At 38.9% G+C, this 19,367-nt stretch overlaps 1 protein-coding gene across 6 annotated transcripts in view; it reads right to left on the reverse strand.

Moving 5' to 3' along the window:
* The window catches only part of PIEZO2 (piezo type mechanosensitive ion channel component 2), a 308,441-nt gene that overhangs the window by 87,656 nt on the left and 201,418 nt on the right, over positions 1-19,367 (reverse strand). For 4 of the 6 annotated variants that reach the window (XM_082043957.1, XM_082043955.1, XM_082043958.1 and 1 more), the window contains exons 5-10: positions 17,236-17,398; positions 10,704-10,835; positions 9,567-9,605; positions 7,559-7,697; positions 7,030-7,163; positions 4,745-4,981 (exon numbers count right to left, since the gene is read on the reverse strand). In XM_082043957.1, coding sequence (XP_081900083.1) covers positions 4,745-4,981; positions 7,030-7,163; positions 7,559-7,697; positions 9,567-9,605; positions 10,704-10,835; positions 17,236-17,398 — 844 coding nt within the window. The remainder of the gene's footprint in view (positions 1-4,744; positions 4,982-7,029; positions 7,164-7,558; positions 7,698-9,566; positions 9,606-10,703; positions 10,836-17,235; positions 17,399-19,367) is intronic. The other 2 variants (XM_082043960.1, XM_082043956.1) reach the window with 2 other exon arrangements.

Below are 19,367 nucleotides of genomic sequence, written 5' to 3' on the forward strand. Positions count from 1 at the left end.
TCTTTGCATGTCTTTAAGTTACAAAGAACACAGTCAACTGAATATCCCTTGCACTTGGAGCAGTTATGAGATTTAGGTTGGCTCTTAATTCTTTGAAGAGCTTTAAGAAGATGATAATTCCGTAATAGAAGGACATCTTAGAAAAAATAAATCTCTTTAATGAAGACTGCATTTCTGTGTTTTGCAAAAAGCTAAATTTGACAGTTTGCAATACTGAGAGATGGCCAAATTTAAGAAAAAAAAAAAACATGATGCCTGTTCATTACAGACTTGATTTTATGTCTACACTCTGCAAAATTTCTGCTGAATTCAGTGATGCAGAACAAGGGTTATTTCACTACTTTATAAGCTAGAAGAAAATATCAAATTGGAAACTTGTAAGAGCCAAGTATTTTGCATACAATAGAATGACAAGGCCTGCAGAACAGTGTAAAGAGCTCTCCTGTTTTTCATTTAACGCACAAGTCCTTGGTGGTGGAAAGGTCCCAGGCTGGCGACAGCTGTTTTCACTGATGCGGTGCCTAACAGTGAGCTGCAGCAGAAGACTGTCAGCCTGTGCGAGTTGTCACACCTTCTCCAGATTCCTCCTGGAGCTCTGGTTTTTGCAACACAGACCACTGATATTGTAAAACATGGATTTGTTCTGCCATGATTAGCTCCATCTCCCTGCTGCATTTACACCTTGTTCTCTTTAGTATTTCCAGAGCCAGAGCTGGCTTTAATAAAAGCCTTGAAGGGTTGCAGACCAAAGAAATGCTCTTCATCCACCTTTTACAATATCCATTTTATTTCTTTTTCAGACCATGAAACACAAATATAACATACAGAAAATTATGCAGAAAGAATTACAGTACTTTGCTTTCTGTTCTCCTTTCTTTGCACAACACAGTATCCAATCTTTATTTAAATTCAGCCTGTATCCTAAGGCAGGGGTGTCAAACTCATTTTCACCAGGGGCCACATCAGCCTTACAGTTGCCTTCAAAGGGCCGAATGTAATTTTAGGACTGCATAAATGTAGGAGTAATTAATAGTGGTATAGTACTATATGGTGAAAATGAGTTTGACACCCCTGTTCTAAGGGCTTTAAACTAGGAATAATGAGGAGGGACAGAGTTACTAGCAGCCTTGAGGGGAGTGAGGGACAGGGCTGGCAGGTGCACCTAATCAACAAAACAGGGCTTACATGGGGTCACCTCAAGCATTTGTATGTAAATAAGGAAGTGCTTTCAAGGCACCATTAAAGGGAAACCTTCCAGACACTTTCTGGGAAATCAGCATGCAAGGCGCCTCCCTGAAGTGCCTGTACACTACAGCATGGGGAATAAACACAAGGAATTAGAGACCTCTGTGCAGGACTGTGATCTTGCTGGGCTCACAGAGACAGGGTGTGATGGCTTGCGTAGGTACAATGGAGAGATAGAGCTCTTTAGGAAGCATGGGCCAAGGAGATGCGGAGGTGGAGTTGTGATTTGCATGAGAGCACAGCTGGCACACACGGGTTCTGCCTGGGGATGGATGATGAGCCAGGTAACCTGGGAGGAATGTAAGCCCTGGCTGAGCATGCAAAGACACAGTTAGAAAAGCCAAGGCCTGAAGTTGAGTCTGGCGAGGCATGTCAAGAGCAACAAGAAGAGCTTTTATAAGTACATAAGCAAAAAAAGGAAGGGGGAAATGTAGGCCCACTGCTGAGTGGGGAAAGGGCCCTGGTGACATAGGACATGGTGACATAGGCCCTGGTGACATAGGACATGGAAAAGGCTGAGGTACCAAATGCCTTCTTTGCCTCAGTCTTTGCTAGCAAGACAAGCCTTCAGGTCTGTGGGGAAAGTCTAAATCAAGGAAGACACACTCTTGGTGGAAGAGGATCAGGTCATGGAATACTTATGCAAACTGAGCATACATAAGTCCATAGGTCCTGACAAGAAGTACCCACGAGTGCTGAGGGAGCTGGCTGATGTCATTGTAGAAGCTACTGTCAATAATCTTTGATTGATTGTGGTGACTGGGAGAAGTGCTGGAAGACTGGAGGAAAACAAACGTCATTCCTACCTTCAAGCAGGGCAAGATGGAGGATACAGGATACAGGATGGTCAACCTTACCTCAACCTCTGGGAAGGTGAGGGTGGTAGAACACTGGAACAGGTTGCCCAGAGAAGCTGTGGATGCCCCATAATTGGAAGTGTCCAAGGACAGTTTGGATGGGGTTTTAAGCAACCTGATCTAGTGAAAGATGTCCCTGTCTATGGCAGGAGGGTTGGACCGGATGATATTTAAAGGTCCCTTCCAACCTAAACTGTTGTATGATTCTGTGATTCTAAAGGTGATAGAACGGTTAACCCTGGAAACCATTTCCAGGCACATGAAGGACAAGAGAATTATCAGGAATAGTCAGCATGGATTCACGAAGGGGAAGTAATGTTTGACCAACTTGATAAACTTCTACAATGAAAGGACTTGGTAGATGAGGGGAAAGCATTGAATATTGTTTACCCAGACTTCAGTAAGGTTTTCGACACTGTTTTCCATAAGATCGTCATAGGCAAGAAGTATGGGCTAGATGAGCAGACAGTGAGGTGGATTGAAAATTGGCTGAACAGCTGAGCTGAGAGGGTGGTGATCAGTGGCATAATGTCTAGCTGGAGGTCAGTGACTAGTGGTGTACCCTAGGGGCCAATACTGGATCTTGTCATGTTTGATATCTTAATTAATGATCTGGATGATGGGGCAGAGTGTACCCTTACCAGACTTGTTGATGACATAAATGTGGGAGGAGTGGCTCTTACACTGGATGGCTGTGCTGCCATCCAGAGGGACGTCGACAGGCTGGAGAAATGGGCTGACAGCAACAGCATGGAGTTCAGCAAGGGAAAGTGCAAAGTCCTGCACCTGGAGATGAAAAACCAGTTCCTGCATCATTACATATTGGGGCCCAATCAGATGGAGAATAGTTTGGCAGTAAAGGCCTAGGGGTCCTGATGGACACCAAGTAGAACACGAGCCAGCAATGTGACCTTTCAGCAAAGAAGGGTAATAGTATCCTGGGATGCATTAGGAGCAGCGTTGCCAGCAGGTTGAGGGAGGTGATCATTCCCCTCTACTTAGCACTGTTGAGGCCACGATTCAAGTGCTGTGTCTCATTCTGGTACGCCCACACAAGAAAGACATGGATGTACTGGCAAGAGTCCAGCTGAATGGCCACAGAAATGAAGGAACTTCAGCATTTCTCCTGTGAGGAAAGGCTGAGAGAGCTGGGAAGGCTCAGGGGGAATATCATCCAATGTCTATAAATACCTGAAGAGAGGGTCAAAAGAAAACGGAGCGAGGCTTTTTTCAGTGGTGCCCAGTGACAGGACCAGAGGCAATGAGTGCAAACTGAAACACAGGAGGTTCCCTCTGGACATTAGGAAACACTTTATTACTGTGAGGGTGACTGAGCACTGGCACAGGTTGTCTAGGGAAGTTGTGAAGTCTCCATTCTTGCAGATATTCAAAAGCCATCTGGGTATGGTCCTGGGCAATCAGCTCTAATGCCTGTGCTTGAGTAGGGGAGTTGGATCAGGCGACCTCCAGAAGTCTCTTTCAACCTCAGCCATTCTGTGATTCCATGAAATTTACAGAGTGCATTATATTCAGCCTAAAAATCCCATTAGACACCTTCTGTAAGTTTTATGGGTGTGGCCAAATCATCATATATACCCAACAGTTTCCTGTCTTGACACCAGCTAGTTTTAGATAAGCTATTTGATGATATAGCTAATAAGAAACAATGACAAAGAGATTGATGTATCCAGACAGTTAAAACTCTTTAGAGATTTATAAAGTCATTGAGAGAAGCTGTTCTTGAAGAACCCCTTGAGTTTTAGCTCTCTTACTAAACTAGCCCTACCTGTAAGAGAGAAATAATACAGCACTCACTGACTTTCAGATGCATTAAAGTCCCAGAAATGGTCGTCCAAAGGGCACTGCCAACAAGGAAAATCACTTGCAGAATCACCTTAAATGGTAATTAGAAATCACAAGGGAAGTATTTCACTTAGCGCAAGGGGAGCGGTGCCAACTAGATGCACTCTCTGACATGCCTCTCTTGGGTGCTCTAGGAAACAATTTACTATCTATGCTCATTCCATTCCCTAGAAGCAAGTCTGCCAAACAAAATGCATTTTGTAGTGCTTTCAAGATATCAAAGAAAAAAAATCTATCATACACTGAGGTCAACAAACTGTCTTGTTTCTGACCTGAAATGGATTCCAACTCATGCCGTTTCAGGTGTAAGGATAAAGAATTAAAGCTCAGTCACACCTAGGTACTGCTGCCTGTGGCAAATCACAAGGGGATGAGTAGAACTGGTAATTGCAATGACACCACAGTTCCAGTTGCCATCATATTCAAAGACAGACCTGGCATCCCATGGGTATTAAGCTAACAACTCAAATCACATCTAGTTTTGCATCCAGTTTATAAAACCAAACAAGTGAGCAATATCCATCCTCTAAGAATTTTCTGAAGAATTATCATGAAAATCTACAAAGGTGTCTGAAACATTTGTTTTGTTATTAGCTTAAAAAGCAAGAAGCAACTTTCTAAACACTGTTTTTTAATGACACACTGTAGATCTGCTACTGAATATGGCTATACTGAATATTGAGGATTCTCTCTTAAAAGAAATGCCAAGAGATCCACACTTTTTATCACAATGTATTTTGTGGTTTAAGAAATAAATCTCAGCTCTTTGTAACACGTACCTTTGACGCCAACTCCCCAGGTTCCTTTCTTTCTAAAAAACCGGGTACTTGAGGAAGTTCATCATTCTTGAGCCCAATACTCCATATATACTGCAACGTTAGCAGTAAATTTCCATAGAAAACCATGAATGGTGAACTGATCATGGCGTATTTCCTTCGGTCCCGAATCATCCACAATGTGCAGGACCAGATCAGTAACACAAAAGTCAACCAGCTGTGATATGTTATACTCCATGCCTTGTGGAAGGAGGAAAGAGGAAAAATTGTTCACAGATATATTCAGGAACAACAACGACGCATATTACTACTTAACTTATGCTTCTCTACTTTGTGCACATTTTCATTGTCATGAGACTCTGACCCATATTAATCAGCTAATGGGCCAGCTACAATAAACTCCTTGGAGAACATGCCGAAAGTGCATTCTGAAGTCCACAGCTGAGGACAAACCCTGTGTTGTGCATTAGTTGCACCTTGGTAAGGTTTGCAAGCAGACTCATTGCTTCCCATTACATTAAACCGAATGAGATGGAAAATACAGACTAACCTTCATGTGCACCAGAGCTTCTTGCAAAACTAGCAGCAAAGTATTCAGAGTAGGAATAGCAAAACATATTCAATAGCTACTACATTCAAAGCCTTTGGCAGACTTAGATAACTACACTGACTCCATCCTTTTCTGGCTCTTGTGGAATCAGTTTTAAAATGGAAAGATATGGTATGAAAACACCCAACCTGAAGAACGTTTATTCTACACTAACCATGTTAGATTACCTGAAATACTCACAAGTCTAGAATATTTTCTATACCTTGCAGAAATCAGTTACTGAAAACTGCTCTACTCAATGTTTGGGGAAAAGCATGGAGGTTTTAAGTGGTTTTTATTAACACTGGGTTACTGATTTAGGACTAAATTCATCTATATACATGCTGATATAACTGTGGAATAATTGACAATAAAACATTTTAGATTCCTTTTTAATTTCAAGGGAAAATATGAAAGATTAAGTCTTGTTCAGTTTAGCTCAGCGCCTTTGGCAATGATGTATTTTAAGGGTATGTGAAAAACACTAATATACTACTTCTCTGTCCCCATATAAGAAAACAACTTACACTGAGCTGTCTTTGGCAATGGTTCAAGTGGAACTTGCATCAAATCACACCATTAAAAAATGTGGGTCATATAAAATAGGGATTTATCACTAAGAAAAAAGCTAGTAGTGTCCCAATATTAAACTACGAGAAAGCTATCTAAATATATCTTCTCCTTTGATATTCAGAGATATGACCCTAGCAATGAATTGAAAAAGAAAATGCATATCGTATAAAGCATGTAAGTTTAAAAAATAGGAAAAAGAAGCATTGTGTCAATAGGAAAACAACTACTTGTTAATGTCTCAGAATCCATTAAGCCAGATCCAAATTCTGCACAAGAAGTCTGCTTTATTTAGTTGAGAAACATTTCCTGTTAAAGGACAGTAAATAAAGTTTGAAACTTTATGCAAACAAGAAGCAGCCAAGCTAATTTGTTTTACCATTTTTAATGCAAAATTGGGCCAAGAAGCTTTATGGTTAATTTCATCACAGTTGAAACCTTTCCAAAACAGTAAAACCAAAGCTAGCATTGGGAATATAGAGAGACATCTAACCATTATGCTGAAAACTTGCTCCAGAGCAGCTCAAGGTATTTGCATCAAGTGGGCTTAAAAGCAAGCAATGACATGAGAAAGAGAAATAAGGGCAGTAAGTAAAACAAGAGCAAAATCTTGCTTGGCATGAAGTTGTATTTTCCTTTCTGTGTCAATATAGGAAATCAAGATTTACAGATCTTTTCTTAGACAGCAACTGGATGCATGTTTCAACCTGAAATAGGAACTATATGTTTCAAATTTACTGTATCATTATGAAATGCTTGTAGGCAAATATCTGAGTGGAACAAAAGCATGACAAGCCAGCTTATCCAGAAGCTTTGGAATAACCAGAAAAGTGAGCCACAGTGGTTTTCTAACATTCAACAAACAAAACCCAGGGCTCCCTGTCCAGGAAATGTGATGCTTTATCCAGAACCCCACACATTGCCCTATTTATAGGTCTATAACAGGCCTAGGAATTATGCATTAATAACCTAAAATGGACCCAAAATTATGCAGACACCATATTGATATTTTCCAACCCCGAGGCAAACACTTACTGAAAACCAACTGATGAGATTATTTTCAGGAAAACATTAAGAAGACACATTGATTTGTAAAATTAACAGCATTTTTGTTGTTGCGAATACTTACCATCATAGCTATCAGAGCACAAATGTAACTTTGTTTCATGATAAATTGGAACACAGAAACCAGGGCATGTAACTTAACATTTTCTTTCTCCTCCTGAGCAACTTCCTCCTCCTCCTCTTCCTCCTCTTCCTTTTCTAAGTAGAAAAAGAAATTCTTATTTGCAATTCATACTGGTCTAATAGCAGTATATACACTCTCTCCTCGAATTATTTAAGTTGTAATCATTCTGTAACCTACTTCTACAGCAATCAGCAAGCTCAAGATGGGAGACAAAGAAAAATTACATTTGAGGACAGTAAACAACACAAACCCCATAGTCACTCTGTTGGTTGGCAAGGTATTTTGGATAGTGTATGCCTGCAGCCCCTTTTACAAAATTCCTATGTGGTCAGCCATAGCAATAGAATTATTTCACTTCAATAGACCAAAGATCTTACCAAAATGAAAATAAATGCTAGAGGCAGTGAACAGAGACAGAGAATACGAAGAAATATGAAACTTAAAGGGCAATTCCCAGGCAATTCACTACCTGACATGTCATTCGATGGCTCCCATTTGTACTGGGGTGTTGAGTACATCTCTGCTTTGGCCGGACCGTTCTCCAATGGCAGTGTGGGGTGGATGGTGTGATAGTCAGCAGGGTTCCCGTTCACGGTCACCAGCAGCACCTGGCACAACAAAGGAGCAGGCACTGCATTTAGGGTGGCTCTTAGGAGAATGAGACTCCTACTTCTGTGTTTTGCTAGTGCTGGATTGTGAGTGTTAAAGGAGCTTAACAAACAACTGCAGTTACTTCTTTCCAAATAAATTAATATATTGCAGTCACGTTGCATGCAAAAGTAGCCCATAACATCTTCCAAAAATTGTTGTTAGCTTTTTATGCAATATCAATAGAATTATAAGTTGGTTTCAGTGAAGAAGTTCTACAGCAAACAGCAAAATACTGCTGCACTTTTTAATTTTTACAAATATTTTCCTTTAAAATTTTAAAATTCTAAGATTTGGGGGAGTTTTTTGTGGGTTTGTTGTTGTTTGTTTGTTCGTTCCTTTTTGTTGTTGTTTTGGTTTGGTTTTTTTTTTAATTCTCAGAATGTCATATTGTATCAGGTAACACTTCGATTTACTCACAAGCAGTCAGAAAAGGAATAAAAGTGTGGACACACAAGCAAAACCAATTAAGTTACTGCAGTCAACTGAGCCTAGTAAATTACTATTTGCATGCTCTTGGCCTCTCCTACCTATGAAATTAAATGGAAAGGAGAAACATTCTAAAGGTGGACTAAGTTAACACATCCATAACTGCGGAAGGCTAAGGCTGACCGCATGGCTCAGTGCAGAAAGAGTAACTCAGCGAGCCCATCTTCAAGAATCCTGCCTTTTCCCAGATTAAATTGGCATTTACAAACAAGCTAGGAAAATATCATTGCATATCCTGCATTTAAGTTAAAGCTGTAACCAAAAATTCATCCTCCTTCTTAGGCAAACTAATAGGTCAACATTTTCAGACTTACACATCTCATTATTTTCAGTAGTTATAAAAATAATTGCTATAAATTACTTTCAATTTTAAATTATTACTGGTGAGTAATAATACAAATAAAATAAAAATTATTGTTTGCTGCCATTAATAAAACGAGTTGTGGTAATTATTGATGCCACATTTATGCCACTTGGTAGTACTAATTCAACACTCTTTCATTGTTTCATTTTTGTGAAATAAATTTCAGCCCTTGTGCTTGTTTGGATTAGGGCTCTAGTAACCACAATCATAAATATCTCTCCTATTGGCAGAAATTCACATGCAATGGGCTACTGATGGTAGTACATGCTGAAGAGTGACTTCTACTTAGCCTGCGAAGAGTATTTTGCCTGTTGAAACTATGCACAGATATTCTGGGTTATGTTCAGTTATATTCAGCAGCTCCAGCAAGCACAGGCTGTGGAGCACATATAGATTTGGTTATAGCTCCTCTCAAAGTTAATCTTCATCTCCATTCTTCTGTGTATGTTGAACAGAGGGGATGTTTCTGCTTTCAGAGCTTCATAGAGTCTATAGCAGTCAAGGTAAACGGATCATTTCCTGTCTGTTCAAACAAAGACTTGGATTTTCTGCAATCTGTAAATTGAACTCATATGTGTTGACAGTCATGCTTTAAGGACCTCAGCATTTCAGCACAAATGAAAGAAAATAATATAGCAAAGAAGCTAAGTCAAGTTTAAAGATGGCTTGCATTAGAAAGCGTATTTTGATATCTTACTGAAACCCAATGAAATAGCAAAGATCATTTGCTGGTTGGTACTACTACAAGCAGTTTAATTTCAAATGATCAATTTCAGGGCTAGTCAGTGGTTTCTCAGCGCAATTATTAAGGAAGAAAAAGACAATTCTATTTAGGATAACCAAGGTTATAGGGTAAATGGCAGGCTAACCAAAATAAAGTAGTTTTAAAAAATGCCATCTAAGATTTTGTCTCTACATATCAGTGAAATCACATTAAGAAGAATTACAACATTACAAAAACTAGTAGTATACTAACATCCGATGGCTTGTATTCATCTTGGGTCATTGACAGAAGCTGCAAAAAGCAATGCAAGGACAAATTATTAAAGAAGCAAGGCTCAAGCATTAATAAGTCTTACTTTTTGAATACATGCATGCATATTTGCTGACTTTCGCAGATTTGCACTAAGAAATTCAGGAAGAATTCTTAAAAAGTCAGCAGACTTGTACGCTATGGTCCACAAAGTGATATTTAGTGCGCCACAGCATTGACATAATTTTACTGTATGTTCCTGTGAAGTCCAAACCAAAACTTAGAATGTTGCATGTAATTTTTAGATACCGGTCAAAGAATTAATCAGTATGGTATTATACTGATTAACTGCTTTCTAATGTCTTTCTAATGATCCAATGCTTAAAAACTAAGTTTTTAAATGATCATTAGAATTACTGTAATTATTAAAATACTTCAAATGAAATGTTTGTTCTAATACAAAATGTGATACTTCATTCATTTGCCAGCTCATTTAACAATTACTGTTATCATGGCAGAGTTCTTGGGGCTTGAGCATATGTGGCTCAACAGTGTGCTTGTATATCCCAAGTTTTACTGCAAGTTTGGAAATTTTTCACAGCAGCTGGTGAGGACAGATGGTAGAAAGCTGGACCTTTCCCAGAGATTTTACACCAACTGCCTTAACTGCCCTGCTATAGATATCCAACAAGGGCATCAGTATCTTTGGAGGAAGATAAGCCAGCAGTCCCACTTTACCAATGACAGTGCTAATTAGTAGTTACAAGTCAGATCAGATCTCTACTTCAGGATTTAGCTTCCTGACAGACTTCCTAGCTGTTTTGCACAAAGATCACAGCCTCATGCCAACAGCCTCGCCCTAAACCTCTTAAATGCAAAAGTCAAAGCAAAAGGCATGCTCTTCTTTCACTTCCTTACTCTGGCTCTTGTTTTATTAATTTTTACAAAGTATATTCCTAATTTGCCCTACAGCATTGATATTATATCTGATTTATATAATCACATGTGAAGATCTTACTTACAACCTATATAATGCTGCTTCCCTTAATTTCAAAGTATGTGTGATAAAATGACCGATTGAAATATATTTAATACAGAAATATATTTAATACTATTACTATTATTCTTCCCGCTCCTTACTTTTCTCTCATCAGTTGTATAGTGGCTTGCATACCACAGACTTCGTCTTCTTTCAGCTGTCATTGGAACTGGGCTGCAGGCTATTTCTTTGTCATCTTCCCTGCTAACAGATTTCTCTTCTTCAGGCGTCTGCTAAACAATATAAATGACAAGACTAGTTACAGCTCTCTAAATAACAATCTTACCAGAGGAATTTAAATTTTGCCCTAATTGAAGCTCCCTCTCCAAACTATGTATTTGAAACATCTTTTAGTGTCTAATGCACTCAATCTATGATAGATGACTCTTACTGAGATGACATTTTCAGAAATGATGACAGAGCTTTTCTTTAACTGCTAGTCTGCCAATGCCAAGATGCTTCCTGATAGTTACAAGACTCGAGAATTACACAGACCTCCACATCCACATCTCACCTTACCTGCCTTGCCTACCTCAATACCATAAGTTAGTATACAGATGTTTAATTTTCAAGGCAGTGTATTGAAAGAAAATTCACTCTTCTCATCTGCCTATACATGCGAAAAGCCAATTCTGCTTCACTGAACAACTGAAAAGACCAAAACCCTTTGAGCATATGTATCTATCACTAAAGGCTAACCTAACTCACCCATCCATGCCTCAGTACCTAAGACAGTAGTCAGTGCTGGTCATCCCTCTAGGCTCATCCAGTCTTTCTTCTAACTCAAGCCGCAAAGATACCTCTGCATGCTCACGCTCATATGTAAGACAAGATGACTGGGAAAAAAACCAATATGGACTTGCCAATGGTAATCTGATTGCTTTTTATGCCAAAACGGGTTCAGTGGATGAAAAGAGAGCTATGGATGTCAGCTGCCATGATTTTAGCAAGGTGTTTGACAGTGTCCCACAACATCTTTGATGACAAGCTGGTAAGATAAGGACTTGGCAGACGGACCACAAGATGGGTGGAGAACTGGCTAGACTGTCTTGCTCAAAGTGGGGTAATGGCTCAAAGTCAAAATGGTGGTCGGTCATGAGTGGAGTTCCTCAGGGACTGACAGTAGGTCTGGTACTATTTGGTATCTTCAAAACTATCTGGATGGAATGCACACAAAGGTCGTGGATGGCACTGAAGCGGAGGTGAGGTAGGTTTGCCACAAGGAAAAGCCACCATACAGAGACAGACTAGAGATGGGCCAACAAAAAACGCACAAGGTTTACAAAGATCAATATAAAGTCCTGCATCTGGAATAATCCCACATAATAGTGAAGGCTGTGGACAGACCACATAGGGAGCAGCTCTGTGGAATAGGCCCAGGGGGTCCTGGTGCACAGCAAGCTGGACATGAGCCAGCAGCGAACTCCAAGTAAGAGCATTGCCAGCAGATCAAGGGATGTGATTATTTCCCTGTACCTGGTAAGTCTCAGGCCATACCTGCAACACAGTTCTGTCATCCCCCAGCTCAAGAGAGACATAGAAAATCTGGAGAGGGTCCACCAGAAAATTGCCAAGATGATTAGAGGGCTGAAGAAGCTGAAGGATGCAGGAACTGGGTTTTTTTTCAGCCTTCTAATACCTACATTTTAGTTTTAAAGAAGACAGAAGTATTCTTCTCACAGCAAGGCCTGGTTATAGGACAAGAGGCTAAGGGCATAATCTGCTTCAGGGAAATGCCTTCTGGATATAAAAACCAGGTTATTTCACCATGAGAACAATTAATAGTGGTTATTGGCTGCCTTTGCTGGAAACATCCAAGACTTGGCCCTATACAACCTATTCTGAGGCCCTGCTCTTGCAAGAAATTGGATCAGATGGTCTCCAGAGGTCCCTTCCAACCTGCACTGTTCTGTGACTCTGTGTGTATGATCCACATGCTCTGTTTCTTCACCTGTGACAGGAACTATTACTATTACTATTACTATTACTATTACTATTACTATTACTATTACTATTACTATTACTATTACTATTACTATTACTATTTACTATTACTATTACTATTACTATTACTATTATTAGTAGTAGAGGACTGCTAACGCACTGGTCTTAACATTCTCTTATTTCCATGGCCCAGCAGGGATATGGGGCCTCTCAAATACACCAAACGTGGATGTTACTATAGCACAGTGACAAGCAGGAAACCTGGGTATGTGGAGAACCATGCCAGGTGACAGCTTCTCTTCAGGCTCCTCCAGACCTCTTCCTGCACTGTCCCTCCTTCTCCTGCGATCTTGAACTTCCCAGCTGAGCTGTCACAAAGCAGCAAAACCTTGTTGTTCATACTAGTGAGAGGAGGAAGCTCAACCATGTGATGCTAAAGGAAGGGAAGGGGTGCTCTAGAGCCAGCGAACGGCATGTGAAAGCTGTGAGCACCTCCAGCACAGCGTTGCTCAGCAGGACTCACTGGCCCCGAGATACCATCAGGGAGAAGTTGCTGCCACTGATGTTACTCCTCTCTCTGCCTTTGGCCAATTTCTCATTTTGAGCCTTAGACCTTGACCCTACTTTGCATTTTCATTATTATTTGCCCTCTCTGCTTCCTGAGTTTTCTGGTTTCTCCTCTCCTCTCAAGACTTCAAGTGTTTTTTAGAACTTACCAAAGTGGTAGAACTTACCAAAGCTCAACAAACTTTGAATTACCAAATTCAAAGAACTACCAAAACTCTACTTCCCCTCATCACAACCTCCACTGATATTGGTTGTTTAGAGTATTGCGCAAAATCCTCCTTTGTACAGCTCTAAGGTCTTGTTTCATAAAACCACCCCTGTTCAGCAAAGTACACAAGTGCTTGTGGAACCTGGAACAAAGTCTTACTGACTTCAGTAGGACTTAAGCGGAGGTTCAGGAACTTTGCTGAGCTACAGCCAAAATATAGATTACACACCAGCTTTATTAACATTATTCTGAATTTACCCTGTTATTAACTACAAAACAACTAGTCAAGTCAACTAATTGTCATATTTTATTTCAACGTGGATGGTCTGTTTGTAAGGAATTAAGATTTTTCTCTTTGTCCTTTCTACTTAGCAGATACTTGTATTTCTGATTCAGATAAAGTCTTACTAATCATAGAATCATAGAATAGTCTGGGTTGGAAGGGAAAAATTTTGTTTTGTTGCAAACAAAAGCAGACTTTTGGTTTGCAACAGAAATATCCATCTGCCCTGGTACTTGCTCTTTTACGTAAACTCTATCTACTGCCAACAAAGACATACCTCATGGCGAAAAGGCTAGTTTTTGTTTGAACTTGCGGTGTTTCAAAGGCAGGGTCCCATTTTTGGCTTTTAATGGGAACTGGATGGAGGTAAGTGTTCTTGCTGCTTATATAAAATAATCTGATGCAATAGAATAAGAACAAATTAGGATGCTGGGCAGAGATGGTTTTGAAACTCTCTCCATTCCAACCCTAAAAGTAAGGTCCTATATTTTAAATCTTGACTTAGATAAACAACAGTTATTAATTTAGTTTTACTTCTCAGAGGCAATGGTAGCACATTTCACACACCATTGTGTATTTATATTTGATTGTAAAAGGGTGTTCCTAGCCAAAGTGTAAGAAGAAATAAACTGACTCTGTGCTTAAAATACTTGTCACTGGCACTTGAATCTAACAATGATGTGGAGCACAAAAAACTGTTTATCAACAGCATTTAGTTTGGCACCAGGGTGACCAAAAGAATACTGAAAGACTTCAGATGTAGACAATGACCTTAGTACCACATTTTTAGCGTAAGAGACCATAGGGAAAGTTGGAAAATCTTGTATTCTCTTTCTCAGAAAAGAAGTCAGAAAACACAGTACTGGTCATATGACTACGACTTGTGAGAGCCCTTTGACTTCTCTAATTCTTTCAGTTCTTCCACTATCTGTGCAACTCTCAAATGACTCTTAATTCAAAGAACTCTAACAACTCTATAAGAGGGCTCTACATTAAAGTGCTGTAAATTTGTTGACTTCTGTACTGTTCCTTACCACTCACTGGACAGAATGAATGGGCCCTATTCATGTATTCAGTGCTAGAAGTTACAACTATAAGCTGAAATCTCCAGAGGCAGATTGCCTCTTCTTATTTGCAGAGGTAGAATTTCACAAGAGTCAAAGTTAGAACAAATCAGGATTCAAAACAGAGGGAATAAGAAAAGTAAAACTTCCACTGACCACCAAGGGAGTTTTGCATGAGTGAGATCCATGCAGAATCCCACACAGAGATCATACACTGAAATCTCATACCTGTTTTACTGTGGCAGACTGTGGCGCACACACAAAAAACTTCACCCTGAAACTCAAGATTTGAAGTGGGCACTGTTCTTCCAAAATTGTTCATCAGCTGCAGTATTCAGCAACAGTCTCAAGAGCATCTGTTTCAGAGACAACTCCTACTGCAATCCAGCAGGAATTTTGTCCACAGGAGGAACCCAAGATGCAATGCATATAAGAAGGAAAAAACACCAGGTCTACATGTCTTACCCAGTTTTTAGACTCTACTTAATATTATATTTAGCTTATGTACATATTTTTTGGATGGAATAAGTATTTCCTTATGCGTAATCTATCATATATATCTTGTTCAAAACAGGGTTTGTCCAAGAGATTCTTCTGAATAAAATTTCTAAGATGAGCCACTTCTTACTGTACATGACAGCTGTATGCAAAGAACAACTGCTTTACACCAAGCAGAACACAGCAAATTGCCTTTGCCATCCATCCAGCTATGGGTAGTTAGTGGTGTCATCCTAAATACAGTGTAAATTCGAAATCACTGGGAAGAGCAATGGCAAGTAATATAGTTAGCTCCATAATTAATCAAATGCACCACAAATTCACCAGTCAAAAACCATTTCGGTGAAGTGTGGAATACAATTATTTCTGGATTTAAATAACTGAGAATGGAGCCTGCCAGGAGAAAGCTAGTAGGAGAAAGATTAATTCCTGATTTGTGGCACAACTAAAGGAAAACCAAAATGCATGTAGACAAAAAAGGCCATATGGAGAAAGTGTGAAAAATATGGTAAATTTTGTGAATCTCAGCATCTCTTCTTAATGACAAATACTTGCATCACTACATCCTGTGCATCAAAAATAAGCATTAATGCAAAGGCATAATTTTCTTACAATGTTCTATTTTTACATGTCCATTTATCTTTGGAGGGAAGCATAAGTCCCCTGGTATCCTAAGTTCCCATGAGCATGCCAAGACTTCATATTGCCTCTCATATAGCCATGGGTTTGAGAGACACCAGCTTTTCTTAAATTAATATCATTTAATATTTTCTCACACTCTAGCTCAATTGCTTAGAAAGCATCTCTAACTTGACTTGTTTCCAGTTCTCAGAGTCTGATTTTAGTGTCTATGGGAATATCCATCTCAGACAACACAAGTAGCCTGAAAGAAGGAAGGGCAAGAAAGTCCCCTATAGTTCCTCTCTAGTCCCTGGAGGAACTTGAAGGATTCACTCTATCCTGAGATAGGCTCATTTATATCTGCTGAAAAAGCGCAGTAAATAACTTAGACACATTACCAAACTTTAAGATGGTAAAATCTGGATAAAAAGTATCAATGTACTGGAAATCAATTCCCAGAGATGCCGAAATCACACAGCTCCCACTAACTGCATTTCACATGTGGTTACTCCTCCGTCAGTAGTTCTCATGATTTCATTATGTGGTTTGTGAGATCTGAAGTTTTAGTTACAGCCCCAATGGTAAAATCAGATCTGGAAATCTCAGTTTTCACTTAAGGAAAGAAAAAAAGCAAGTTTCCAGCTGCCGCAGCTGCAGAAAAAAAAAAAAAAAAAATAGGAAAAAAACCTTTGAAGAACCCAATGACAGGGGGCAGTGGATCACAATAATTTAAAACCTTGTGACTTCAAGGTTTCTGGAAAGACACGATTTTTTAATAACTCAAGCTGACAGTTTCGGCATCATTCACCTTTTATTATGAAGCCCAATATATGTAAACCCCAAATATCAGACATCTCAATCCACAGGTGATATTTTGTCTGCCTTTTTAAATGTCAAACTGTTACATTATTCATTATACAAAGAAACACCCTTAAAATAAGTAAACCATCAATGTTTTTACTTGCTGCTATAAACTCCACTAATTTACAGCTCAGTCATGAGTATTTTCGTTGTGGTTTACAGCATTGCTAAACCTTAGCTCTAAAACTCATGTCAAGCCTCAGAAGATCAAGAGATTAAAATAAGTAATGTTTAGGATCATCCTCTTTATACTTCCACTTTCTAAGCTTTTAAGATACTTCTGGGTTCTTATATTCCTACTTCTTATTGACACCGGCTTTCCAGATCAGAGTAAACATTAATGGTCTGCCATTGCACTCCTTACAGAAATAGTCCCGCTGACTTTAAGAAGAAAGTATCCACGTGTCTGCTGCAAGATCAGACTCTGTAAGATGCTTATCAAAAAGACCAAATTCATGGTACCAGCCCCTGCACTCAGTGCCTAATTCCCTTAACTTTCTTGAATGTTTGCACCTCTGTTAACAAGTATCTGCACTGGCCAGTCTCACTGTCATGAGGGCTGAAAAAAAGAAGGGAGTTATCCTTACAACAGGCTCTTGTAGCCAGAGGCGGATGAGAGTTGCGAGGGTGTAGTACATCACCAGCAGTAAGATTGGATTAGCATGGTGATACCAATGTAACTCTTGATTTTTGATGATCATCCAAGTGCTTGAGCAGTTTGTCTGAGTAAGAGAAGTGACACCAAACAACCTGTGGATAAAAAAACCCACAAGAGTTAGAGAATAAACAAGAAATCTTACAATGTTTAATTATTTTTCAGTAATTTTTTCTTACTTATAATACCAATTGTTCTGTTCAAAAATATTATTTGCCATCTTATCTAAACTGCACGTGAATATTTTTATTCCACAATATTAAGTGAAAAGGAAAGTTTTTTGCACTTAGTTTTCAACGTAAAAAATGGGAGTATCATATTATTACATCTGCCATGTCCATTGTGAAAACTTTAAGTAACCTGTGCTCTGTAGGCCCAGAGCTACAAAAAAAGTGAAGAGAAAATCTGGCTGCAAGACTATTTGGCACATCACAGTAACATGACCTTTCCGAGTGATTTAGTAAACTGACATACACCACCCTTCCATACACTCTGCCAGAACAGAAATGTAAAGTACATCTCCTCACCACACTGAACGGCTTACTGATTAAAAAAAAAAGTTGATACCATTAATAAATTGCTATCTAATTATGCAAATACTTATAAACATAGAGAGCTCCACTGAATTCATAGCTGTTGTGTACAGAAAAGGGAAACATTCAGAGAGGCAATTGTTCTGTATGATCAAATCATTGAGGAAAAAAAAAACAGAAGAAAAATTAATTCCATAATTAGTATTAATGTAGTAGCAGTATTAATATCAGTGGTACAAGAGATTTCACTAGTTCTGGAAAAACTGGGATCTCATACTATTTCTATCACATAAGAAATCTATGCTGGAAATAACACTTAGGAATTAAAAAAAAATCCCAGCATTTTAATGTTAAGATGAGATGTTAAATGCTTTGTAGATGCATTAGATGCTGAAACAGAACTAGTAGGAAGTCAAAATGAATCCAGTTCTTTCAGTGTAAAATATTTTGCAGAGCTCTAAAGCTAGTGCATAGAGCTACCAGAAGCATATGTTAGTATTCATTACAAACAATTTTGTTTTATTGACAAAGGCTTTTCTTCAATAATGTATATTTAAGTTTTCTAGTCCTAAAAAAAAATAAAACAAAACAAAACCAAAAAAACCCACCAGATTTAATTCTAAGAGAATATTAAGGAGAACTCTTTCATGATAGAACACAAAATCCCAAACTATTGTTACTTTGAAAGAGTAAAACAAATACATTAAAAGTTTTTCTGCTGGGAGATTTAATCATAAATAGTAAATGTCTAGAAGATTACTTCTTCCTTTGCCTCATAAGATTCAACATGAAAGGGTGAATGAATACAAAGAATGATATTCAACAGAGATGTACGGCTTGAAATCTGCCCTTTGGATGCTATAAAGTGAAAAGAATATAAAAAAAGGAGAGGTAGTACCTGTTCATTCACTGGGGGTTTGTGGCATGGGTATAATACCATTAACTGCCAGAACTAGAGCTCTATAGCATTTTATTACACAATTTATCAGCACTCACTTCTCATTCTGATTGTCAACACAAGCCAAAGGCTATAAAATTTAAGACTTCTCAGAGATTTTGGGTGGGTCCAAGGTTGGAACAGAAAAAAAAAAAAAGATCCTGCATACAAAATAAATTGAAATAAATTGCTGTAACTTCAAGGAGCAGATAGAGCTGTGCTTGGAATTGACCCAGATTCAAACTTCCATAGCCTCCAAGCACATTCAGGGCTGGTGTTACGGTTTGGCTCCATCTGACTGAAATTCACGCTGGATTGTGTTCTGTTCATATTTCTATCAGCATAGGGGAACATCTTGTTTTGTCTGCTTTCCTCTCTGCCAACTGACTTGTAATTTTTGCCTGTCAATGATCGGGGTTGTTGAGGTCCTATTAGCTTTTTCTTCTACCTCTATTTTGCAACACATCTCTCCATCTTTTGTTCATTTTAAGTTTTTCTATGTAAGAACAGTACGAATCACCCTATTTCTGTTTCACAAACATATTAGAATCAGAGTGAAATCCAGTTCTTACTGAATTTAGAAGCCTTTCCATT

This window comes from Streptopelia decaocto, assembly GCF_964273445.1.
Source record: "Streptopelia decaocto genome assembly, chromosome: 2".
In the NCBI taxonomy this organism is placed as follows: domain Eukaryota; kingdom Metazoa; phylum Chordata; class Aves; order Columbiformes; family Columbidae; genus Streptopelia; species Streptopelia decaocto.